Raw genomic sequence first — 27989 nt, 5'->3', positions numbered from 1 at the left:
TAAAGCGAACGAGGAGAAACATGCAGTTCTAGTCGCGGTGGGCCAGAACAGCAGACTGCTTTCAGTTCAAGTCTCCACTTTCCCGAAGGTGCCCTCTGGTGGTCTGTACTGTTTAGGGAAAGTCTTCAGCTGGAGGGAGTTGAAAGCGTATTTGCGGCTGCCAACGTTTTTCATGGTGTTTTCTCGCCTGCAGCCCTCGCTGTTGAACAGAGGGATAGAGAAAAGGCCCATCACACCAAAAACAATAATTATAACAAGAACTATAACTATACGTGACCCTGGAGCACAAAACCAGTCATAAGTGTCAATTTTTCAAAATTGAGATTTCTACAGCATGAATAAATAAGCTTTCCATAGATGTATGGTTTGTTAGGATAGGACAATATTTGATCGAGATATGGTAACTTCTGATCACAAGTCCCCTGTATTTTTGTCTTGTTTTCAAGCGCAAATGCCCAAAGATTCAAAAATCAAGATACATTATTTGAGAAGCAAAATGACATATGAAGGCTTGTTTTATGAGAAATGAATCGAAGTGCAGCGAGTTAAAAAAAAAAAATCTTAAAAAGGCTCTTAAAATATCACATTGACAGGCATTTTTTCTTGTTTCTTAACATAAACTCATTTAATTTTCTTCCATTTCTCAGAAAACTCGTACAGTATATTAATTTTGCATCTCAAGTAAATGTATTTTGATTTTACATCCTGTATTTGTACTGGAAAAGAAAGAAAGAAACAAACAAACAAAAAAATACTGTGGAAGATAATGTTTTTGTGCAGTGCAGGCAACTTTTAATGCCATGACTTTATGACTTTAAAGTGTCATGAAACCCTAAAACATGTTTTTCGAGATGTTAACATATATGAACAGGTTGCACATCAGTGAAAACAACTTTAGCACTCATTATGTCTATTATTAAGGTAAAAGTGGTTATTTTTTAATTTTTTGAAGCAATTTCATTCCTCCTGTTCAAAAAGCAAAGTTGAGCCTCACGAAAAGTGACGTATATGCGTTAATCTGGAGTGGTGATCGGCTGCCGTGGCTGGAGAGAACACGTCTTCTACGTTATCGGTTTTCTGAGCTTATAACAGTATTACTCATGAGAATGAACTCTTGCGCTGTATTATGCATGAGGTCGTCTTACAGCAGAGAATTCAAATCTGATGAAAGAGCTAACAGTCCGTTCATCTCTGTAAAAAAGAGCGTAACAATATTTAATATATGTATTCAAATATTATAAAGCGGCAGCTGCGGCTCGTCTGATCATGAACGCGATGACACAACGGATTATTGTAATACACAGCAAATGATACAGACTGAAAATACAAAGAAGAGTAAACAAAAAGTAACTTTATTCTTTCTGTTTTAAAGATATTTGAATGTTCATTTGTCTGTACAATGAGGGTGTTTTATTGGTTGTTTTCTCCCCTCTTCGCACCCTCTACACTCCCACTTCTCCACAGTTTTACACACCCATTTCTGGAGTCTTTTTCACAGCCAAGGTGTGAAAGACCAGTGCGGAAACAGGGGGGTTTCATGACACTTTAAGACTTTCTACTTTGATTTAAGGCAGGGGTGTCAAACTCAGTTCCTGGAGGGTTTTGTTCCAACCCTGCTGCAACACACAAACCATGTAGTTTTCAAATAAGCCTGAAGGACTTGATTAGCTGGATCAGGTGTGTTTAATTAGGGTTGACTCTAAACTCTGCAGGGCTCCGGCCCTCCAGGAACTGAGTTTGACACCCCTGATTTAAGGCCTTAATTTGTGAACATTTGAATTAAGGCTTCTCTTGACCTGCAGAAACCCTGCTTTATCATCAGCGTTATAGTCATTGTCCTTGGTGTGGTCAGGCCTTAATGTGTGAATACGATCCCTAACTGTAAATTGTCGTCTCACCTGCGCATACAGTCCAAAGCCTGTGTGAAGACCTGCGGGGCCATGCAGTGCTCTTGCTGGAGGATTTGACATTGCTCCAGGGTCACCGACATGGCCGTACGATCCTTCGCACTCTTGCAGCTGGTCACACGCACACCGTTCAGACGCCGACAAATCTGACAAAACAAGTGAGGAAGATATCATCCTGGTAAGGTGCATTCAAACTATTACAAGGAGTTCACTAGATCGTAGCTCCGTGAATCAAAAACAAACTGAATTGTGATTTCCCATGTTTCAGTATAGATGCAAGAGAACATAAGAATAATGTTAGATCACTGTACCTCTGCTGTCTGCAACAGGATGTCCACGTTCTTGCTCTTCCTGGCATTAACATTTTGACTGAGGAACTTGAGTAGCTCAGGCACACAGTTCTGACTGCGAGAGCGGGGCAGACCTATAGATGGAGTCATTCAACTGGTTAGGACCGACATAAACCATCTACCAACATGCGCAGTATAGGAGAGAGTTTAGGACTCACAGTCTTCAGGCAGCACTTCTTTAAACTGGTCATAATAGGAGGTAAGACGAGTTAGACTCTCCGTATTCACTACTTCCTGCAGCGACGTGTCTCCAAACCTAGGGAAATACAAAAGGAATATGACTACTAAAATGTATATTGTACACTGAAAAGTATACTGAATACAGAAATGTATATTGACAGTCCAATGAATTACATTGTATGAATAACTGAAGAGGTAAATATCGCGTTGTATACACACACATTGTGCATTAAATCTGCATACAAAGGATTTCACAAAAAGGAACAACTTAAACCTTCCGTACACAAAATTCACACACTTTGGATGACGCATTAAGATTAAAGTTTATTCATAGATATTTCATCTTTAAACTGTATATTTAATTTTATACACTGAAAGAGTAAGAAAAGCTGCGTTATAGCTCAAGCTGTGAGGTTCCTCTCATAAAATCATAAAACCACAAAATTGCATGTGTAGCTACAGCTGGCTAATGAGATCTCTGCAATCTGATTGTGTGTAAATGATGTTTATTGTGTTTGAACTGTTTTTTAAAAAAAGAGAGCGTCATGTGTTTTCTGAGAGTGACATAAGGCTGTAAAGGAAAGGTTGTGTGGAAGAGATGTTCTGGGCGTGTTTTATGCAAATAACTAACCTTAGGCACACAATTGTTCATTTATAATACTCCAAATTCACTAACATTAGAACGAGATTAAGAATGAATTCATGTGCTTATGCAAGTTTTCCTGTGCGTATAAATACTGATAATCCATGCAATTATTAGTGAACGAGACCCAGTGTTAACAAATCAGTCCATACAAAGAAGTAGAAAGTATATTTAATTCATACACTTACTTTTCCGCTAGCGTTTGTTGCTCATTGATTCCTACATTGAACAATACCGGCTGAACTCGCAGCAGCATCCCATTTTGGATCTCCCGTGGTAACACATCAAACATCACCCCCGGTAAAGGAACACGCACGTTAAACCCATCTCTGTTGCCCGTGATGACAGGCAGCATGTCGGGGCTGAAGCTGGAGGTCGCCTGGGTCACTTTAAAGGTGACATTCCGGAGGTCCATGACGCCTACACTCATGTCTTCCAACATGGCGAGTTCCTCCCCTTTAAGACGAAAGAAGAGCTCAGAGTTCACATAAGTGCATACATAAGTGCAAGATGAATTGAAATGTGTTTGTATGTTTACCATAGGTGCTCAGCAGCCCCTCAAACTGGACCAGTAAGCCAATAGTGTGGAGCTGTCTGAGGAAGCCGCTGTCACTTAGACAGTTCCTCAATTTTATCACAAAACCACAGATCAGGGCCGTCAGCTACAAAGAAATATGTATATTATTAGAATGGATATGGATATTCACTTTCACTTTCACAGTCAGCTTGGGAAATTGCATTATTAAAGTGTTTTGTAGAGTACTCTGAAAGCAGAACCATTTTCAATACGAAAAACACACAAATCAATTTTTGCCAACCTCTGTAAAAATGATTTATGGTGTAAACACCCATATGGCAAAAAAAAAAAAAAAATTATTGGTAACACTTTACAATAAGGTTCATTAGTTAAACATTAGTTAATGTATTAACTAACATGAACTAACCATGAGCAATACATTTGTTACTGTATTTACTAATCTTCGCTAACGTTAGTTAATAAAAATACAGATGTTCATTGTTAGTTCATGTTAGCTCACAGTGCATTACCTAATGTTAACAAGATTTTAATAATGTATTATTAAATGTTGAAATTAACATTAACAAAGATTAATAAATGCTGTATAAGTGCAGTTCATTATTAGTTCATGTTAACTAATGTAGTTAACTAATGAACCTTATTGTAAAGTGTTACCAAATTATTTATGGCCACAGTGTATTTCAAATATATGTTAAATAAATATTGTACACAGCACAGCTTAAGAAAATATCAAATTGAAAATATATTTAGTTTAAACCTTTAAATTTAAAGGTTTAATATATTGCAAAATATATTATAACAATACTTAAAGCAGCAGAAAAATACATTTCCAATCTTAAAATACATTTTGGTTAAATAAATATATATATATTTTTAAAATAAACTGTTTGAACAATAAAAATATATTTAGATTGATAAATAAATATTTAGTAGGAAATACAAATGAGAAACACTTATTAAATATATTTATGTAAATGTTATAGTCTATATTAGCAATATACTTTTTTGGTACCATTTATTTGTATATTTTGAAATATATTTAAAGTATATCAGAAAATATTTGTTTGTGTATAGACAGGCCTTGACAGAATGATTCATTTTTAATGAAACCAATTTAAAACATTGTAAAATGTTCAGCTATACCCTTATTGGTAGCTGAACACTATCAAATTAGCTGAAATGTTTAACAAATGTAATGATTCACAGAATTTGATAACTGAGAGGAGTTTCTCATTTCTGTGGAAATCACTGGAACTTTCTACAGAACACATTCTATGTGGGCCTGCTTATAACTGGCAATAAAATTATGTTTATCTCTTTAAGTAGTCTGTACTAACTGTCTGACAGAAAACCACATCTCTGCGGTACTGTAGTGACAAACTCATGGCGATAGTGGGAGCGGTGTCTTGCATCAGTAGAAACACCATGGACTTCTTGGCTTTGTCGCTCATCATTGCTACACACTCATTCAGAGTGGTCAGGAGAGGATACAGAGCTTCACTCCATTCACCTAGAGCCATAAACACAGACAGCTAATGTCAGGAACATTCAGAAAACTGCAGCTGATACAAATAGTTTGCACTGAGAGGCTTACCAGGAGAGGAGCCTTCAACACTGGGACTGCCGTCTAAAGCGGGACAGAGAGAGAATAAGTGTTGTTAAAGACAACGGTGCCAATACTAATTACTTTTAAAGCCAACGGTAGAGTAGATCTGAAAACTCTTTATGAAATCTTGTCATTTGTGACCCTGGACGACAAAACCAGTCTTAAGTGTCAATTTTTTTCAATAAATAAGCTATTGGTTTGTTAGGATCGGACAATATTTGGCTGAGATGCAACTATTTGAAAATCTGGAATCTGAGGGTGCAAAGAAATCAAAATATTGAGAAAATCACCTTTAAAGTCGTCCAAATGAAGTTCTTAGCAATGCATATTACTAATCAAAAATTAAGTTTTGATACATTTGCAGTAAGAAATTTACAAAATATCTTCATTGAACATGATCTTTACTTAATATCCTAATGATTTTTGGCATAAAAGAAAAATAGATACTTTTGACCCATACAATGTATTTTTGGATATTGCTACAAACATACCCCAGCGACTTAAGACTGGTTTTGTGGTCCAGGGTCACATTTTTGGTTTGTTAGCATATACATGCATATCAAAAAAATACATCGATATTATTTCCATAATAAGTATTTGTTTTAAAATCATGCTAAAGCATAGCTCTTTTTCAAAAAAGATTGATGGTTGAAAGTCAGAGATACTAAGCAGAAATGTGGCACATTCGATTTTGAATGGCGTACAGAATTAAGAGGATGTAAAACTGAAAGCTTCTGTGCTATTTGAGCAGTTCTAAAAGGAATCAAAACAGGGTGGAACCTACAGGAGCGAGTGTTAGGACTAGATGGGCATGCAGGGTTCAGTAAGAGTGATGAGGAGGGTGGTAATAATGGTGAAGTGGACTGAGCTGAAAGAGGGTGTGATGAGGTCAGGGGGATGGAGCGACCGTCACCAGGGTTGATCCAGAACGCATTGCCCTGGCTACCTCTCTTGCTGGTGTCGGCCTGCTGGTCAGACAGGAAGACGTCTTCACTGCTGTCGCTCTGCGAGCGCTCTCTCGTCAGCAGCCTGTCCACACAGCGGATCACACACTCCAGACTCTTATCCACATTCAGCCAGATCTTTTCCTGCAGCAGAAACAGAAAAATATCAGCTTTTGCAGATTTCTAGGTAAATTCATGAGAAAAAAAATAATGTCAGTCTCTGAATCTTACCCACTCCTCCTCCTGCCAGTTTAAGTTCATGGATGCTCTGTTCCCTTTCCCGCTCCATTTGGCCTGTGGAGAGCCCTGGTCACTCCTCAGGACCACGCGCTCAGTGTCATGGGTGGACGGAGAGCCTCTGGAGGCGATGAACTCTGGGCGTGCAGCACCTAGTGCCTGGATAGCTGCAGTTAGCAGCTTACTGTCACACACTGTCACCAGCTGCCGTGTCTGAGAGAGACACAGAGATTGCACTTAATCATTAAGTGGACCTCAACAGCTTTTACTTGGTAGATCTGTTGTGCATGAGAAATAGCTTTCATTAATGAACGCTTTTCAAATCCCTGGGGTTCTCAGAAGCAACCTTAAATAGTAAATGGAATCTACAATAAATATATTGAAATCCAAATATAAAATCCGAAATAGCATTTCTATGACTTTACAAAACAAATAACATACATTACATTGATTATGTTAATAAGTGTGGAATAATGGATATAATCTTTCAGAAGCTTTGATTAATGGTGATTCATAAATAGTCATATTCAATATATTATATATTTTTTTACTAGTGGGTGCAGGACACTATCCCCTGGTTTCACAGACAAGGCTTAAGCTAGTCCCAGACTAAAATGCATGTTTGTGCTGTCTCAACTGAAAATATCTTGCTCTGACATATCTTAAAATATGTCAGTGTCATTGTTCTGTGTCAAGATGCACACCTTATTGTGCTCTTCTAAGGCATTTTTGTAAAAGTTGCTTAATTATCTTAATTTAACTAAGGCCTAGTCCTGGCTTAAGCTAAGCCCCGTTTGTGAAACCGGGCCTATAGTTCATTTATGTAAGTGAGGATAGCAATATGAAGTAAACTGTGACACCCAAAAATTCTTCATACAGTGGACTACCAGTAAAATTGATAAACAGTTGGGAGCAAAAATTATTCAGGCACTTTGACCTGACCATGTTTTTCTTTAATTGCTAATGCGAACTTTTTACACCACAGACTGAACAAAATTAAGCATTGCTTGGTAACTGCTCGACCTAAATTGGTATTATCTAATTGTGTACTTAAATTTAACAGCTGACAGCTATTCAACCTGATTCATTACATACATTTCTATCAAAGTTATCTGACATTATCAAGATGAATTTGTCCAGACACAGTTTAACTCTGAGTTCTTGTCATATTGTATTACCATTTTCTAAACTATAGCGAATAAACTGTGATTATGTGAAAAATGTTGAAGGTGTCTGAATACATTTTGGTTTTACTGTATATCATACCACAATAATAGAATTATAATAATATATAGAATTTAAGTTAATACAAAATTAAATAATAGAGTTATAATAATGAAATAATTTTTAAATATAACTATAAATTGAATAAAAGTTACGCACTACCAGAACGCAACCGCATGCAGTGTTAACGCTCTGATCCGTTAACATGATGAGCGCGGAAAAATATGCACTTTTTTGAGATCGGCCTTTTTAGAGACCGCCGATCAAACATCCCAAAGCGATTATCTGCCGATAATGATCGGTAGCCGATCAATCGGAGCACCCCTAGAAATATGCATTAGATGGGCAGTGAACAGACTGTAAATGGTTCATGCAAATCCTCTCACCTTGTCTGTGAGGATAGCGAGGGTCCTCTCAAGTGCATTGGTTGAGCGCTCTTTGGCAGCGCGGGACAGCCGCTCAGTGTAGTAGCTGACCTGCGTCTTCAGAGTGTTGATATGGGAAATGATTTCTTTAGCTTTCAAAACATCCTGTGGCTGGTACCGCATAGAAACTGGAGCCAATTCCCCGGCACTGAAACGAGACAGACTATTAAAAACAAAACAACAACATATTCTCCAATTCCCCATTTGTAATCACTTGTTCAGCTGCACAAGCTGTGACCAAGTTGACTACACTGCAAATGAGATGGCGTGATATACAAGCACGTACACAAATGCCAAGTGCACATAATTGGATGGAGTGGGAGAGTAGTTTTGTGCTAATACATCATCTCTAAAAACACAAATGTTGGTGCAAACAAGAAAGATCCTTTACGTTTAATGGAAGTGAAGTAAAGGACTCGACCCTGACCGATCATAAACAAGATGAAACACAACCACATATGAAAATGACTGGAAAAATGGTCAACAACCCTGAAACTCACCCTTCACCCTCACTTGAACTGATCGGAAAGCAAACAACATAAAGTCAACTCATTACAATCGCAGTCATGAGATAAATGTGAAATAAAATATTCATATATTAAAAAGTTCTGCTCTATGGAACATTATTTCTGCCACAGAATGAAAAAAATAAATAAAAATTCTCTCACAATTCTGACTTTTTTTTGCAATTATGATATGATTATGAGTTTATTATGGAAGCCCTTTTCCACCACTGAATAAAAAAAATAAAAAGGTAATTGTGACTTTTTATCTCGCAATTCTGACTTTTTTTTTCCTCACAGTTGAGAGTTTACATCTCACAATTGCCTGATACAAACAAGCAGAGCAATGGATTCATATTGGTCACCAATTTATTAATAAAAAGTCTTACTGCTTTTTGGCTTCCTCAAATTTCTGAATGAGTTTCCTCAATCCGCTGCCCTTAAAGCCCTGATGATGTGCTGCAGGTGCCCCAGTGGTCACCACGTCATATGTGCGATCTGTTCAGAGATATATACGTTACGTGAAGACCAAGCCATTTTGACAGAATACAGAAGAATTTCAATGTTGAAATGCAAATATTGATCATAGGTATCTCACCATAGCCGGACTCGCCCTGCACTCTCATCCTCTGAACGTGGAGGTTTGTAGGTATAAACTCTAGTTTTTTCTCTCCTTTCAGAGTGCTAGATTTGAAGGAAGGACCTGATGGATAGTAGAGTAAAAAGAATCGGATAAATACAATGTTGAAGTCACCTTTAATTATAGCACTCTCGCTTCTTCTTTGGGGTTGAGCAGGTGCCACAACACTTACCCTTGTATTCATGTAAATTATTGAGAGTCTCCTGATAGGTGAGGATGATAGTCTGGTACTGAGTGATGATTTGTCTCCGCAGATTCTCCCAGCAGGGGGACAACTCACCCAACTCTTCTAACTCACACACCCTGTGTGCAGACAGAAATGTGCAGCAATAGAATAAAATCTTATTTATAAATTTAATGTTTTTAAATTTAATTCACAGTGCTTCAGTCTTGCTATTTAGAATCAATGTAATTTCCACATTGTCAAAATGCAATGTGCTACACAAAAGCGAGTCTTGACCAATTCTTAAATGGAGTAAGTTCATCCAAACATGAAAATTTGCTGAAAATTTCCACACCATCAGGCCATTCAAGATTTGGAGAAATTTGGCATTACATCACTTGCGCACCAATGGATCCTTTGCAGTGAATGGGTGCCGTCAGAATGAGAGTCCAAACAGCTGATAAAAACATCACAACAATCCACAAGTAATCCACAATCAATGAATGTCTTGTGAAGTGCAACTCTGCATGTTTGTGAGAAACAAATACATAATTAAAACATGCTTTCTCCAGTAAAAAGTTGTCTCGTCTGAATCAGGAGAGAAATATGCACAGACCCAAAGAGCCCAAAACAGTTCTAAACAAATACGCTGGAGGAAAACAGGATGGCCATTTTCACTGGAGGAAGCATTATTATGAATTATGGACTCTTACAAACAGGCAGATTTTTTTTTCTCCTTCACAAGACGCTAATTGGACTGAAGTTGAATGGATTACTTGTGAATTATTGCTGTTTGAACTCTGATTCTGACGGCACCCATTCACTGCAGAGGATCCATTGGTGAGCAAGTGATGGAATATTAAATTTCTCCAGATATGTTCAGATGAAGAAACAAACTCATCTCCATCTTGGATGGTCTGAAGGTGTGGAAATTAAGCAAATTTGAATTTTTGGGTCACCTATTCTTTTAATCCTGATGTTTCAGAAGTGTGGAAAACAAAAACTCATATTTTAAACTGGGGACTCCGTTACCTTTGAGGTATGAAACTTGCAGTATGTTTTTATTGTAGCTTTCAAAAGAGTCATTCAGAACATGAGCACTAACAGTGAATTGCATTTACCTGGCAGCATCTTCCTCCAGCAGTAGTTTGACGAACTGTCTCGGTATGTGCAGGGAGAGCACGCTCTCTGCCATCTGCTCCAGGACACGCAGGTGGTTTCCATCAGTCGTGGGAAATCGGTACATCCGTGAAATAGTGCCTCCAAACACTGCATCAATCAATCAATCAATCAATCAATCAATCAATGTGAGAGGCATGGAAAAGAACATCAGCTGCATTTTACTGCATTTACTGAAGCATTCATTTGTAACTAAGATTAATAAGTGATTTAAACAAATGAAACCTTATTGTAACTGTTACCGCAATTTCTGGGTGAAAACTGTTTTCAGTGTTCATGTTGAGTGGTGCAGCACTTTATTGAAGCAGAACTTAAACTTAAAGAACACATCAATCTCTTCATTTGTTGCCTTAAACCACTATTTTAATGGCTGCGGGAACAGTTTTCAGAACCTCTTTCACAGCTTGTGGCATTCATGATTCTTCACAGCAGGAAGTGAAGGCTACAGCTCATTGGTTTAGTTAAGAAGGGCACATCAGAAATAAACTGCTTCTTCCAGATGGAATGTAGCTGCAGTAATTAAGATTTGTTTGTATATAGACATCAAAATTAGACACTCACCTGCCTTTAAAAGAGCGTCTTTACATAGGGATGCTGATTTTGCTTTTACTCCCATGGATTCGGTCAGACTTTCATCAACAGGTAATACCATCTGTGAGAAACATGAGAGCAATTATACAGAAGATTGTCATGTTCTTTGTGACAGAGATTTAAATAGACACAGTTGTACAAAATAAAACAGAGACTCTCGTCTCTTTAACAGAAGTGCTAGTTCTCTCTTTAAAAAAAAAAAAAAAAAAAACTACTACTGAAAGTCAGTGTTGTTATCATGGACTGATAACTAAACCTAAACCATTAGAAAACATTCATTAATTTAAATAAAATAAATATTTATTGAAATTCAATTTAATATAAATACAATTATTTGTTTAGTTTCATTTAGTTTACGTTGAAGTACTAAAATTACTAAAACTGAAATAAAAATGAATAAAAACTATATAGACATATTTAAAAAAAATAAATGGAAACTATAAAAATAAAAAACCCATTCAAAATATTAATAAATACAATAATATTATATGATGATAATAAAATACTATATAATACACTATGATTGATGCTAAAATAACAATGGCTATTTATAATTACATTAGCCATCAGTAATTGAAATATTGGTTTTGGACAGTGACCAAACCTCAAATCAGTCGACCACTAATGTATAATGTGAAGAGCAGCGTACATAAGCACTCACCCTGCCATTAACTGTGTCTGAACGTGCCAGAGGAGCTCGCTGGTCTCTCCTCTCCTCTATCTGCCATGCGATGATGGTAATGTTACCCATCCGCTCGCTCTCTGCTGATCTGAGCCAGTGAAATGCCCACAAATAGGTGTCAGACTACATTTCCTGTAATTCCTAATAAATTCTGTGCTAACGTTATGCTATGGGATTACACATCGGCTTTGTACCTATATTTATCTCACATACCGCAGAGTGAGGTGTAGCCTGTGGTGTTTGTCTTGAAGCAGCTCTTTCACTGTAAACATAGATGAACCGAGCAGGTACATCTAATAAAACAAGAGAGTTTATGAGGTTGAGAAAAACAGTGCAGAGTGTTAAGAATAGCGGTTTCTGTCTTACAGTCCCCTGTGAGCGGTCCTTCACATCGTAGACAGACAGCTTGATTTGAGTGTGCTGGGTAATCAGAGAGTCCTGGAAGAAGGCAATGCTGCTCAAGAAGATTGGATTACTAGTTCCCTAGGAAAAAAGGCAAAATGCCTGCATTAAATTCAGCTCAATATGCAAAATCTAATATTTAAAAGGTTTTCGAGCCAGTTTAACATGCTACATAGTTCCACATGTTCCAAACCCTAGTAATATCATAGCACTTATCCTCACCTCTATAATTTCAGTCTGTGCATGTTTGGTCCAAAACGCCTGTGGAGGGGTGGTGCAGCTCACTGCTACAAAGCTACTGGGCTTACGGTCCAGTGATGGAGTGACCAGCTCACTGCACGCTGGGAAAAGAAGGACAGCAATTCAGTATTTTACTCATGAAAGGAGAAAAGTGTAATAGATAGTAGCATTACAATCCAGTCTTTGTAAGCAACCATCTGAAATGTTTCTTGTGATGTACAGTGCCATACAAACAAATGTCAAATAAGCCTAGGTGGCTAACTGCCATCAACATGATGTTTCATCATGGAAAAAGTATTACAACTGCCAAAGAGTACAGACAAAACCCAGTGCACCTACCACAATGGAAATATTTGATTTAACAGCTCTTTAGATTGGCTGTATAAACGTTCTTTTTTTTGCATGTGAGCTAAGAGGCTCATAAACAATTTAATATTAGCTATATTGGCTGTATATTAGCCAAAAAAGGAGGAAGAATATGAGGTGAAGACTCCTCACTGATACACACATATCCTGATAAGTGGATATCAGCTTTGGTGGTTTTGTATTACTGAAATGAACTTTGGTAACGCTGCACCATGATCACTTTATGATTGACTGAACTGCTGACACTCACCCAGACTGAACTCAAGCACCGGCTCATCAGGATCCTGACTGTTTCCTAAACACACGTGAAACACCACACACAATTTACATGAATGCTGAGTCTTTTTATTAGATGTTAGCAGATGATATAAACTTAATGTTAATTTTCTATTAAATGTTGAGATGCGAGATGTGTAGTCTTAGTCTGGGTAAAATCAGCATCAGGCAAAATTCTCAGTTTAAGAATTGCCTCCATGCGTCTCACAGGATGTTGAATTTGAATGACAGAAAGAGAAACTTACTGAACTGTATATCTAAGAAAATCAACAAAGTCACATAGCAGAGGAATTTTATTAGTCATAACACAAATTAAAACATAAATGATAATTACATTATTGATTTAGATAAATTATGCATCTTATTTCCTATATATTTCTACTACTGATTAGGAATAAGTTCTATTTTGATCATCACAGCCATTAAACACATGATCGAAAAATATCCCCCACACTGTTTTCAGACAAATATAAAAATAAATACTGACATTGGAAAAATGTGAATCTATTGATAATTATGGTATTTATAATTTTGTGTGTATGATAACATGTTCATATGTTACTCTTTAAGAAAAAATACAATTTATTATTAAATATCTAAGCAGTTACATGATTGTTTTTAATGCAAATTGACATTTCTTTAAATTCAAAATGGACATTACTTTAAAATTGAATCACAAATTTAAATAAACTTAAAAATAAATTCTCAATTAAAATCTGAACAGTGAATAACCTTCAGTTAAATTCAACTTAAAGGCTTAGTTTATCAGTATCTTCTTTTGTGTTCCTGAGAAGAAAAAAGTCATGTTTGGAACAATATGAGGGTAAATAAAATATTACAGAACTAAAACCTTTCAGAATCCCTTTTAAATTCTATTTAATTTTGTGATTAAATTTTTGAGTGAACTGTCCCTTAAAGGTCTTTTTAGAGCACCTGTGGCATTATAATTATTACCACAGAAAATCATATTTCATATCTTTGTTTAAAAACAAAGCAAGGTTTTTTAAAACAGAAATGTATTAGCTCACCATGTGTGCATGATTATGTGTCACTGACATAATGATCATTATGGTATAAACTTCTTGTAGGCCTACAGGCAAAAGTTAAAGGGATAGTTCACCCAAAAATGAAAGTTTGATGTTTATCTGCTTACGCCCAGGCCATCCAAGATGTAGGTGACTTTGCTTCTTCAGGAGAAAACAAACGAAGATTTTTAACTCAAACCGTTGAAGTCTGTCAGTCATTTAATGGCAGTCAATGGGCTCCACGGTTTTGAGAGTCAAAAAAACATACACAGACAAAACCAAAGTAAACCCTGCGGCTCGTGACGATACATTGAGGTCTAAAGACATGAAATGATCGGTCTGTGCAGGAAACTGAACAGTATTTATATAATTTTTTACCTCTGATTCACCGCAATTTCCAACTGTCCTGAGCGCGTTCACCGGCGCGTGACGCGCCTTCTTCTTCCTTTATGGTGGATCACAGACTTATAAGTGCATTACTGCCACCTATCTCTCAACTGGACCATTGACACTCTATCTACAATGTATCGTCACGAGCTGCAGGGTTTACTTTGGTTTTGTCTGTGTATGTTTTTTTTGACTCTCAAAGCCGTGGAGCCCATTGACTGCCATTAAATGACTGACAGACTTCAACGGTTTGAGTCATTTTTGAGTGAACTATCCCTTTAAATGTATAGGCAAAACCCCACTTAATCAAGCTAATAATAATAATAATAATAATAATAATAATAATAATACCTGATAGTGCCAACCCCATCATCTCTGAGGACAAATCAAATGTGTTGGCTCGGTATACAGACCATGGCCTGTGGCGTGGACTGCGCTCTCTTCCCGCCATCTTGGCTCCAGTTACTTCAGTGACCAATGTAACTAACTCTTACGCTCCCACTTTATGTTGCCGGTAAAGGTTTTCCAGTAATCCAGGCTCTGTGTCAGTCTCAAAGTTTGTAATCTAAAATCAAGAGAGAAAAGGGGACAAAAAGTATGAGTCAACATTTGCGTCACCATCTGTCTGTAGACTGAAGAACCAGCGGACCCTGAGGCTGTTAACCTGAGACAACCAAAGAATGAGACTTGTGCTTGATCTCAAACCACTATGTATGTCTCTGCATTATTTATGCGGTTTCATATGAGGACATTTATAATTGAACACAACGACAGATCTGCAATCAGAGAGGGTCAGTGCCAGAGAACTGTCTTATGTTTATGGATGGATAATTCATGACTTTGAGGAAATGTTTCACAAACAGGATGCTAACAAAGAATTCCCAATAACACGCAACTTCAGGCCAGCACTTTATATAGACATAGCTAAATGAAGGAGCTACATGCCTCAAATGAAAGCAAACAGCAACAGCAAACAGAATACAATAATTCTTATTCCACAATCATTTGACAAATGTAGGCCTATGAATTTATGAACCATTTGAGTAAAGAAATTATACACTTAAAGTCAAAAGTTTGGATTAACATTTTTAATGTTTTTGAGAAAAGTCACGTATATGTTCATCAAGTCTGCATTTATTTTGATTTTTACAGTAAAAAAAGTAATATTGCAAAATTATTACAATTTAAAATACCTGTTTTCTATTGTAATATATATTAAAATGTAATTTATTCCTGTTATGGCAGAATCATTTTACAGCATTATTACTACAGTCTTCAGTGTCACGTGATCCTTCAGAAATCATTCTAATATGCTGATTTGCTGCTCAACTATTATCAATAATTATTGGTACTTAATTTTTAATAATGGTTCTTCTTATTAGAAATGCTGAAAACAGTTTTTACTGCTTATTATTTTTCTGGAAATCATAATACATAAAATCACATTGATAGAAAGTTAAAAAACAGCATTTATTTGAAAAATAAACCCTTTTGTAACATTAAAAATGTCTTTACTTTCATTTTTGATTAATTTAATGCATTCTTGCTGGATTATTATATTATTAAAGTATTATTATATTATTACTTTTTTGTTAAAAATCTTACTTCAAATGTTGGAATGGTAGTGTATCACACTTTCACACTTTTTTTTGTTTCTTGATGGCTGCTGAAAATTCAGTTTTGCGTCACAGGAATAAATTATACACTCTCAAAAAGGATGTGCTACTTTAAAAAAAAAAATTGTGTTGAGGACATACTTTAACTCATTTTTGAGTTCATAATTGACACAAATTGTGTAACTATAACACATTAGCGTGTAGAAAATTAGTTGGAATAACACATGGTCGAGTTAAAAGTAACAAAATGTGTTGCCCTTTTAAGACACTGAGGTTGTGTTTTTAACACATACTTTTTAAGAGTGTAGTTTTAAAATATTGCAATAGAAAACAGCTATTTTACACTGTAATTGTATTTCACAATATTACTGTTTTTACTGTATTTTAAGCAACTAATATTTTTTAATAAAAGTAAAATGGATAATATAACTATCACAAATTATACGAATGAAAAAATAAAATTCCTGTGTGCCACTGATATAAAATCTAAATAAATTAAAATCAACTGAATTGCTCCGAGCAAACATTTTATTTTATTAGCATTTAATAATAGGAACTAGAAGTATATATATATATATATATATATACACAGGTATATATATATATACACATACATACACACACACACAAATGTAAATACATATACATACATACACACACACACACACACACACACACACACACGTTATATGCTGTTTTTAGCTGATTATGATAGGACTGTCAGTATATAAAATTAATTTGTGGTGGTCACTTTACCATACATAAAGAATTGGAAATATGGTAAAGGATTAGATCTATAACCAAAACCTTTATCAAAGCAGAAAAAGTAAGACTAAAAATAAGGCTGCATGTCTTTCAGCATGTGCGATAATTCACTACGAACCAGGACCAGTGATAGCGTCATTTATTTGCTCTCTCTGTGTTGTTTTAGTATAGCTGCCTAAAGGAATTATGCAAATAATGTACACAACACACAAAATTAGTAGAATAAAATTAGCTGAATTTCTGCAATTTCCGTGGTGCAACTTCCCATTCTGAGTGTTTGCCTGCGAAGGATGCAGCAAACTACAGTATGCTGGGATCGAATCCTGACACAGAGAGAGGAGACCGAGTGAATGAGGAGGATGCAAATACGCTAAATCTGTGGCGGATGGAAGGTTTTTGGCTGTGGCAGGCAAAGCAGCAGGTAGTGGGCTGCAGTCTGGGTCTGAAGGGGTGGACGACTGATTCTGACTCAGGCTCCAGCAAACACAACCAACAACCCACCAGCCATCCATCTGCCTGATACAGTCCACCACGCAGCCTAGAAGCATCTCACAACCAACACCACATTTATCATAATGTGTTCACAGCAATCAAGAATAGAAATGGTCATCATCAGAATACTCATCTCCTGCCTGCAGTTAAAGACCTCCATAAACTCTAGCAGCAGGTTTGATGATTACCACACTCATATTAGCCTTGACATTTCACGCTTATTAACCACTAGTCTCTAAAATGATTTCACACAGACCTCATTCAGACTTTCATTCAATTATGAATTTAAAATAAACTGTCTTCATGCCAAATGCATCAATTTGATACAGATTCCATCAGGAGAATTTGGAAATATATGGAAACGCAGATGAAAGCGACTATGGTGAGATGTTTGTTGATGTTAATTAAACCGTCTCTCACCAGTCAGTCAACTGATTCACTCACAGCAAAACACAAACACATTTAACAGATACAAGCTGCTTCTTCCACTCATAATGTGACATCAGACAGATTTATGGAGTGAGGGATGAAAATAGGAGATGATTTTCTAGAAAATAAAAGAGTTAAAGGTTATGATAAAATATGGGGATATTATATTTAAATTTAAATTATATACAGTTTTGGATTAGTAAGACTCGTTTCTTAAAGAAAGACATTTATAATGTTACAAAAGATTTCAATTTCAAATAAATGCTGTTTTTTGAACTTTCTATTCATCAAAGAATCCTGAAAAAAAAAAGAAAATCTCACAGTTTCACAAAAATATTAAGGAGCACAACTGATTGGAACATTAATAATAACAAGAAATGTTTTCTTGAGAATAATTTCTGAAGGATCGGATGAAACTGAAGACTGGAGTAAGAATTTAGCTTTTCCATCATAGGAATAAATTATATTTTAAAATATAGTCAAATCAAAAATTATTTAACAATATTATTGTTTTTATTGCATTTTGCATATTGCCTTTATGAGCATAAAATATTTAAAAAATTGTAAAATAAATAAATAAAAATTATATATATATATATATATATATATATATATATATATATTTATTTATTTTATTTATTTATTTATTTATTAGGGAAGGATATTCTACATTACAAATCACAAATTTACTTCTTTGTTTTGTATTTATTTCTCAGCACTGCAACACATACCTGTACAATCATTTTAAGACATTGTTGACACAAACATTGACAATACATATTGGACACTATAAAACAGATTTTGGTCAAGAGCGTCTTGCATCTAGCTGTTTTGCATCTCGTCCTCTTCTGGAGGAGGTCTTTTACTCAGTGATTAAGAACGGCATCAGATCTGAGAATAAAAAGCGTTTGGATGCCCTAGTGAGCACTGCTGGTTCAATTATCAGAAAGTGGAAGTTACAACCAACACTGCTTCAAAGAAGTCATGCCTGAAAGCTCTTTGTGTACAAATGATGATGACTTATCAGAAGTCACAAACAGGACCGCTTTAAAGGGAACTACCGTAGAGTACCTCAAAATAGTGCACAGGTCAGCCATATCTTGAGCTTTAAGCACCACTGGACAGGACCAGTGATGTGTTGCACCAGCCTGAAGCTGCACATGAACGCGTTCACAGACCAATCAGCTATGAGCATTTCTTGCCGTTTGTAGATTTCAGGAACAAGAAACTGAGTGAATAATTATGCATACTTTCATTCAACAGAACCTATTGTTATAAGATGAATAGACTTATGTGATTGCTATTATAATGTTAGTATTGTGACAAGCGCATATAAATATTGCTAGAAAGAGGTGGTTAAGGTACATTTTTCCTTTGAGTTTTTGAAAAGTTTTGCGTACAGGTGGCAATGTTGTCAAAATGATAATATGGATCTGTGAAAATGACTAAAAACATTGTATTGTGCATGCCAGGCCAGTAGATGGTAATATCATTTTATAAAGAAAACCACATGCCATATATAGCGCACAGACTGTAAACATAATTACATATACCAGAAGCGTCACCGTTTTTGTAGTTTACACCAACACAATAATGGTTTCATTTTTAACACTTGCGCTTTGAACCCCGTTTACAAAAGTTTGCACTTTCAGGCACACAAAATGATGTTGTCATGTAAATGAACCACCAAAAGACACATTTTTTTTTTTTTTTTTTTATTTTGAAACCAGTATTGTGTAAAGGCCTCCTTAAATTTAAAACTCCTCAAATAAAATTCAAGGCATTAATGTCTGCCTACAAAACCACCACTGGCTCTGCACCCCTTTACTTAAATTCATTATTTCAGACTTATGTGCCTCTAGAAGCTATGCGTTCTGCATGTGAACGACGCATTATTGTACCATCCCAAAGAGGCACAAAATCACTTTCACAGACTTTTACATTAACTGTTCCCTTTTGGTGGAATGACCTGCCCAACTCAATCCCAGCAGCTCAGTCCTTAGCCATCTTCAAGAATTGGCCAAAAACACATCTCTTCCATCTTTATTTGACCCTCTAACTCTAGCACTCTATATTCTAATTCTATTCTTTAAAAAAAAAAAAAAAACTTGCCCCTTTTATGCTTGCACTCTATTCATTTAAAAAAAGAAAAAAAGAAAAGAAAAACTAACACTAGCTTCTCTAATCTTTTTCTATTCTATGTTTTCTTTTTATTTATTATATAGTAATAATAAAAAAAAAACCTTGCTACATGTACTGCGTTAAGCTAACTGAGACTTATCATTGCTCTTTTGTGATTTTGATGTCTTCCATTGTCCTCAGTTGTAAGTCGCTTTGCATAAAAGCATCTGCTAAATGACTAAATGTAAATGTAACGTAAATTAGTAGGACAGGAGCTGACTTTCATAAAGTATTTAAATGTACACTACTGTTCAAAAGGTTTGGGTCAGATTTAAAAAAAATAAATAAATGCCAGTAAGGAAGCATTAAATTGATGAAAAGTGACGGTAAAGACATTTATAATACTTCTATCATAATAAATGCTGTTCTTTTGAACTTTCTATTCATCAAAGAATCCTGAAAAAAAAGAAAATCTCACAGTTTCACAAAAATATTAAGGAGCACAACTGATTGGAACATTAATAATAACAAGAAATGTTTTCTTGAGAATAATTTCTGAAGGATCGGATGAAACTGAAGACTGGAGTAAGAATTTAGCTTTTCCATCATAGGAATAAATTATATTTTAAAATATAGTCAAATCAAAATTATTTAACAATATTATTGTTTTTATTGCATTTTGCATATTGCCTTTATGAGCATAAAATATTTAAAATTGTAAAATAAATAAATAAAATTATATATATATATATATATATATATATATATATATATTTATTTATTTATTTATTTATTTATTTATTAGGGAAGGATATTCTACATTACAAATCACAAATTTACTTCTTTGTTTTGTATTTATTTCTCAGCACTGCAACACATACCTGTACAATCATTTTAAGACATTGTTGACACAAACATTGACAATACATATTGGACACTATAAAACAGATTTTGGTCAAGAGCGTCTTGCATCTAGCTGTTTTTGCATCTCGTCCTCTTCTGGAGGAGGTCTTTTACTCAGTGATTAAGAACGGCATCAGATCTGAGAATAAAAAGCGTTTGGATGCCCTAGTGAGCACTGCTGGTTCAATTATCAGAAAGTGGAAGTTACAACCAACACTGCTTCAAAGAAGTCATGCCTGAAAGCTCTTTGTGTACAAATGATGATGACTTATCAGAAGTCACAAACAGGACCGCTTTAAAGGGAACTACCGTAGAGTACCTCAAAATAGTGCACAGGTCAGCCATATCTTGAGCTTTAAGCACCACTGGACAGGACCAGTGATGTGTTGCACCAGCCTGAAGCTGCACATGAACGTTCACAGACCAATCAGCTATGAGCATTTCTTGCCGTTTTGTAGATTTCAGGAACAAGAAACTGAGTGAATAATTATGCATACTTTCATTCAACAGAACCTATTGTTATAAGATGAATAGACTTATGTGATTGCTATTATAATGTTAGTATTGTGACAAGCGCATATAAATATTGCTAGAAAGAGGTGGTTAAGGTACATTTTTCCTTTGAGTTTTTGAAAAGTTTTGCGTACAGGTGGCAATGTTGTCAAAATGATAATATGGATCTGTGAAAATGACTAAAAAACATTGTATTGTGCATGCCAGGCCAGTAGATGGTAATATCATTTTATAAAGAAAACCACATGCCATATATAGCGCACAGACTGTAAACATAATTACATATACCCGTAGCGTCACCGTTTTTGTAGTTTACACCAACACAATAATGGTTTCATTTTTTAACACTTGCGCTTTGAACCCCGTTTACAAAAGTTTGCACTTTCAGGCACACAAAATGATGTTGTCATGTAAATGAACCACCAAAAGACACATTTTTTTTTTTTTTTTTTCTGTTGAAACCAGTATTGTGTAAAGGCCTCCTTAAATTTAAAACTCCTCAAATAAAATTCAAGGCATTAATGTCTGCCTACAAAACCACCACTGGCTCTGCACCCCTTTACTTAAATTCATTATTTCAGACTTATGTGCCTCTAGAAGCTTGCGTTCTGCATGTGAACGACGCATTATTGTACCATCCCAAAGAGGCACAAAATCACTTTCACAGACTTTTACATTAACTGTTCCCTTTTGGTGGAATGACCTGCCCAACTCAATCCCAGCAGCTCAGTCCTTAGCCATCTTCAAGAATTGGCCAAAACACATCTCTTCCATCTTTATTTGACCCTCTAACTCTAGCACTCTATATTCTAATTCTATTCTTTAAAAAAAAAAAAAAACTTGCCCCTTTTATGCTTGCACTCTATTCATTTAAAAAAAGAAAAAAAGAAAAGAAAAACTAACACTAGCTTCTCTAATCTTTTTCTATTCTATGTTTTCTTTTTATTTATTATATAGTAATAATAAAAAAAAAACCTTGCTACATGTACTGCGTTAAGCTAACTGAGACTTATCATTGCTCTTTTGTGATTTTGATGTCTTCCATTGTCCTCAGTTGTAAGTCGCTTTGCATAAAAGCATCTGCTAAATGACTAAATGTAAATGTAACGTAAATTAGTAGGACAGGAGCTGACTTTCATAAAGTATTTAAATGTACACTACTGTTCAAAAGGTTTGGGTCAGATTTAAAAAAAATAAATAAATGCCAGTAAGGAAGCATTAAATTGATGAAAAGTGACGGTAAAGACATTTATAATACTTCTATCATAATAAATGATGTTCTTTTGAACTTTCTATTCATCAAAGAATCCTGAAAAAAAGCACAACTATTTTCAACATCGATGATAATAAGAAATGATTCTTGAGCAGAAAATCAGCAAAAAGGATTTCTGAAAGATCATGCGACACTGAAGACTGGAGTAACGATGCTGAAAATTCGAAGCTTAAAATTCACCTTTGTCATCACAGGAATAATTTACATTTTAAAATATATTACAATAGAAAACAGTTAAAATGTGATCACATTTTGCGTAATATTACTGCTTTTACTGTGTTCCTGATTAAATAAATGCTGCCTGAGTGAGCATGAGAGTTCATAAAAAAAAAAAAAAAATCCTACTGACCCCAAACCTTTGAATGGTGGTGTATAATAAACAAAAAGTAAACATTCATTTCAGACAGTCTGTGAAAGTAAACTAACTGGAGTAGCTGTGCAGTGCGTCAGAAATAGAGACGGGTGTACATTAGGTGAAAGCTTATGTCACACACTTTCAATCTAGCTCTAGCTCTGTTGATAATAAAGGGAGAGCAATTTATTTCTGGCTCATCACAGCACACTGGGACAAAGGACAACTCCTGTTTCAATATATACTGTACTGAATTATGATGACATCATAACTGTTTCAAGAGCAATATTTGCCTTTCTTATTTTTCTCCTGCACAGTTTTCTACAAATAACTCAGCTCAAACCATTTACACACATAATGACCTGTCTGAAACCAGTTATTTTTTGGGTTATGGACAAAACACAACAATCCGTCCGTATACAGACCCTGACATGCACGCTGTTGCAGTGTCACTCCAAACTGTCAGTTCTCAGTCTCCCACAACCACATCCTGACCTTTTGCTTAATCAGGAAGTGTGAGTGACTTTCTCTTCAGCTGAGCTTTCTGGGATTGAGACATTCTGTTTAACTGTTACCTCAGCTGTATACATACAGACCTGCATATTCAGGCCTACTAATCAATAGCTCTGTTGAGGTGCTGTTTCTTGGGTCCTAAAGCAGATGTTTCATTCATCCAATGCAATGCAGATGTTTCATACAGTGTAGGCTTGACACAACATCCATCAAGGGTGGAAAGGGGGTGCTCATAAGCACATTTTTAAGCCCAAATTATCAAATGGGACTGCTTACAGTCTCATGGACTTCATAGATGTAAAATGCAAGTGTACAAAGAGCACTATTCGGGAGAGGGCCTATCTATCTCTCATGTTTTTGTATTCAAAACACATGACAGGAAACTGGAAATGGAACAAAAAGAATACCAAAAGAGTTCTGGATGTATTGTATCCTTTGAAACAATTTGGCAGGGAAATCTAAAGTAATTATGGCATGGACAACACTTTGAGCATCTCTGAAACTAAAAGAGGAACAGAGGCGGGCAATATTACAGAGGAGGTGGTACAATCAATAAGGGAATTTTATATAATGCTTTCATGTCTAAACACAGATTAGAGTGAGATGAATCTTGAGGCCTACTAACATTTGGTCAGTAATCAGCAGTCATTTACACCTTGAGGTTGTGTATTTGTAAAAGAATGCATTAATTACAATAATAAGCCAAGAACTGAGTCAAGTTTCTATTTATGTAAGATCTTATGTGCATGACAATCATACAGAGGAAATGAATCCATGCGTGAGAGTGTTTCTGCATGAACAGCACTTTATGTGCTTGTGGGCCTGTGTATAAATGAAATAATCCATGAATACACTTCCATTCAAAAGTTTGCAGTCGGTATGAGTTTTTTATTATTATTAAGATATTAATACTTTTTTTCACCAAGGATGCAGTAAATTAATAAAAAGTTACAGTAAAGAGATTTTTAATGTTGCAAAAGCTTTATATTTCAAATAAATACTGTTATTTTGCACTTTCTATTAATCAAATAATGAATTTATCACAGTATTCAACAAATAATAAGCAGCACAACTATTTTTTTTATCATTAATTGTAACAAGAAATGTTTCTTGAGCATCAAATCAGCATATTATTGATTTCTGAAAGATAATGTGACACTGAAGACAGGAGTAATGGCTGAAAATTCAGCTTTGCCGTCACAGGAATAAATTACATTTTAAATTATATATATAAAAATAATATAATATTTTAAATTGTAATAATATTACTATTTTTACTGTATTTTTGTCATAACAAATGAAGCCTGGGTGATCATAATAAAAATTCATTTAAAAACAACATGTTCAAACAGTAGACTTGCAGTTTCCCCTTTTTATCCATTTTTGTTTTGCAGAGAAAAAGATTGGATGCATTTCTTACTGAAATTGTGCATCTCTCAACTTTCTCAAGTCTTTATATGATAAAAAGGCCTTCTTTAATACAAATAGTTCATCCAAAAATGAAAATTATGTCAATATCTATATACTCACCTTCTTGTCAGTCGAAACCTATATGCTGCATTATTTCCAAGAGACAAGAAAATAAATATTTTGAAGAAACTTTGTCAAAAAACCCCCAAAAACATCTAGCGCCACCATTAAAGTAGATCACATGACACTTACATAAGTCTTCTGAAGCCATATTTATATAGTAAACAGATTAAAAAATTCAAATCTGAAATTTAAACATAGACTCCCAACCCGTAGCGTCATGTTTGACTTCACTGTCAAATGTCTCTGGTTTTCATGTGTGCTATAAACAAGCATGACACGGCAGTCCAAATATGTGGAATGGAAAATGACGTGAATAAATATTGACAGTATTTTTGGCTTTACGTCTCCAATACGTTCACTGAAGCAGAGTCTAAAAATATAAACAGAACCCTAAAAAAACGAAAAGAGTTTTTGCTATTTAATCTCGGTTTTGATTGGATTCATATCAACTGTAATTCAAGCAATTATAATCAAAATGAACAGCCATTTCCTTTTAATGATGAGTCACTGCCTGGGTGAGAACAGGATTATCCATGCTCTCCTTTCATCTCTAGACCTTACATCATTTCTTCTGGCTGAGCGAAATTCTGCTTCTCCTATGAACGAGCAGCCTATCTCTCTTAAAAATATGTGTCGTCGCTGTCCGTGACAAGACAGCTGAATGGTGTGAATATGTCATAACAAGTCAAGAAGGGCAGACAGAGACTGACTTGCACAGAAGACAAACAGTAAGAGGGATGAGAGTAACATATGTGCTGTATTTGTGTTTCATGCATGAATTAGCAGAACAACAGTAAAGCACTTGTCATTGGCAGCATCTGTCTCGCAATAAAAAATCCATGAACTTTAGGTTCACAGACCATTTATTTGTTTTAAACCTACGCAGCATCAGTTGTCTTTGTAAAGGGCGATGATTACCTCTTGCAGTGAGAGGTTGTTGAATAGACAGTGGCATAAACTATTAGCCTAAATGTATGATCGGTTTATATCACGACAAATGCTCAAATGCTCCAGGCTTTTCATTATAGTTTTCATTTTTTACAAGACATTGAAAAATAACATTATTCCCTTTTACTTCACTTCTTTTTTTCTTTATTATTAGTCTTCAGACCCACTAGTTAGTTCTAACTAGGACTAAAAAAATTATCTTTGCATTAGTAACCCAGATTTTTCACTGGAAGGCTCTGGCGAACTGTTGTATAATTGGTGCATCTTTCACCAATCGATAGTGCCATTAATCCAGGTACTGATTAGAATATTAAAGAACAGTGAGCCTTTCATACATATAACAACAAGAGCTGGTTACATTAGAAAAGGCACTCCTGTAAAGAACAACTTCTAGAAAAAATACTGAGGGAGCAGCCTTGAAACAATTACACCCTTGTTTTTACAATGAAAACATACTCAATGACATAAAAGGGGACAATGCTTACATCTTTTTATTATGCTGATTACGACGAACTACATCGGACTTGGGTTGATGCCCAGTTATGTGACAAATAAACGTGGCCTGGCTCTCTACGTAAACATGATATTGCATACTTCCCTACCATATAGTAGGTGAAAAACAATATGCAGAATTCACAGTATTTATAAAACAGAAGGCAAAAAGACCCCAGATGACCTACTATTTCTGGTGAGATTCTGAAGTGTGTGGACACTTTACCATCCCATAAGGCCACAGGAGAGGATTTATGAATGAGTAAAGCAACACAACCGTGGTAGATCAACATGACAGATGTAGTACATCCAGATTACATTCATAGAATATAAAACATTATTATTATTATTTTTATTTTTTTTAATGGTTGCAAAGTAAATAGCCTACTTATCCACAAGAAGTACCTCTTCACAGTATGCGATTTTGGACGCATGCCTTTGCGCTTTTTAGGGATCAAAGGTCAAGTGATATAACAAATCAGAAATAAATGTAATATAATTCTTGCAAAAGGTGTTTAGACTACATAGAATGTTGAAAATATTTTCATAGATATTTAAAAGGTGGCATAAATGCAAGCCTTTCCTAAGTATATATATCAACATACTAAAACAACAGAATTTCATTCATTCATTTGAATAAAGTACCACTGTTTGCAGAACTCTAGTAAGTTGCGCTTCAGTAAGCAAGCAAGATTTATTTAGTCTTAACAGTTAAGACTGATTCAAAAATAATTACTGATGAATTAATTAAAAAGACATTTGCTTTGATTCACAGAAGAACCGGCTGATTAGAGTTATGGGATTGATTGTTCGCTGTGTTTTGATGATGTTGTTGAGTGTATTTCATCGCAGTTGTTCCGTCAGCATGGACAGAAGAAAGCAAAATAACGTTACCTTTTTTTTCCCCCTAAGGTCTAGGTTTCCATTTCTAATGTGTTCAGGACGCATTGTTTATAATGTCGGCATGACCCAGCTGATTATTTTACCTCCAGGAACATTATCCGAGCATCCTGCAACATAATTCAGCTTCTGAAGCAGCAAAAGCTGAGAGCATCTCGACAGCTCATAACATCTCGACACAGGTTTAATGCACTCATGACGGAATATAAAGCGTGATTACGACTGAATGGACGATTGCGTCTTCCGTTATGTCTTATAATAGCGCAAGAAAACATTTCAAAGCACACCGCCCGACCTGCCAATCATCACTCACACACACAATATCACCTTCTGTGTGCTTATCAAAAGAACATTGATTCCCTTTTCCTCAGTGCTTCCTTCCAAGCGTTTAACTACGTAACGTTAACGTTACTACCACACGCACGACTGGACAGCAAACATCACCAGCTTTTAAAAACGCAGCAGGGATCACTTACGTTTCAGTCACCGATGTGCTCCATGTTTTTAAGGCAGTATGCAGATCAGGTCAGTCTTTTGATAAACGGCTTTCTCCGCAATTCTTCCACTTGCGCTGCATTCTGGACTCGCCCTGGTGTGACGTCACCGCGCATTACGTCAGAGTTGTTGCTCT

At 35.5% G+C, this 27989-nt stretch overlaps 1 protein-coding gene across 4 annotated transcripts; it reads right to left on the bottom strand.

The window, feature by feature from the left end:
- On the bottom strand, positions 1 to 27987 carry inpp4aa (inositol polyphosphate-4-phosphatase type I Aa). Of its 4 annotated transcripts, none has more exons than XM_058786617.1 (24): positions 27835 to 27987; positions 14860 to 15073; positions 13071 to 13115; positions 12437 to 12555; positions 12179 to 12295; positions 12026 to 12105; positions 11792 to 11900; positions 11101 to 11191; positions 10482 to 10629; positions 9370 to 9500; positions 9156 to 9260; positions 8947 to 9055; positions 8555 to 8572; positions 8016 to 8202; positions 6400 to 6618; positions 6009 to 6312; positions 5213 to 5245; positions 4956 to 5128; positions 3619 to 3742; positions 3269 to 3536; positions 2416 to 2513; positions 2219 to 2331; positions 1899 to 2053; positions 1 to 199 (listed from the first exon to the last, which is right to left on the bottom strand). In XM_058786617.1, the coding sequence occupies exons 2-24, from the start codon at positions 14957 to 14959 to the stop codon at positions 67 to 69; spliced, it is 2979 nt and encodes a 992-aa protein (XP_058642600.1). In that variant the 5' UTR covers positions 14960 to 15073; positions 27835 to 27987; the 3' UTR covers positions 1 to 66. The 4 variants fall into 4 exon arrangements, with proteins under 4 accessions (XP_058642600.1, XP_058642602.1, XP_058642601.1 ...); XM_058786619.1 differs by having other exon boundaries at positions 6171 to 6312; XM_058786618.1 differs by lacking the exon at positions 8555 to 8572.
- Between the last annotated feature and the right edge of the window lie 2 nt (positions 27988 to 27989).

Source organism: Onychostoma macrolepis, chromosome 09 (genome assembly GCF_012432095.1).
Source record: "Onychostoma macrolepis isolate SWU-2019 chromosome 09, ASM1243209v1, whole genome shotgun sequence".
Classification (NCBI taxonomy): Eukaryota; Metazoa; Chordata; class Actinopteri; order Cypriniformes; family Cyprinidae; genus Onychostoma; species Onychostoma macrolepis.
The sequence above is the reverse complement of the archived record's forward strand: the minus strand, read 5'-3'. Positions and strand labels throughout refer to the sequence as shown.

Coding starts and splice junctions, on each gene's coding strand:
- inpp4aa (XM_058786617.1), bottom strand. CDS start 14,959: ATGGCGGGAAGAGAGCGCAGTCCACGCCACAGGCCATGGTCTGTATAC. Junction 9,056..9,155: donor GCAGGGCGAGTCCGGCTATG/GTGAGATACCTA, acceptor ATCTCTGAACAG/ATCGCACATATGACGTGGTG. Junction 5,129..5,212: donor TGTTGAAGGCTCCTCTCCTG/GTAAGCCTCTCA, acceptor TTATGGCTCTAG/GTGAATGGAGTGAAGCTCTG.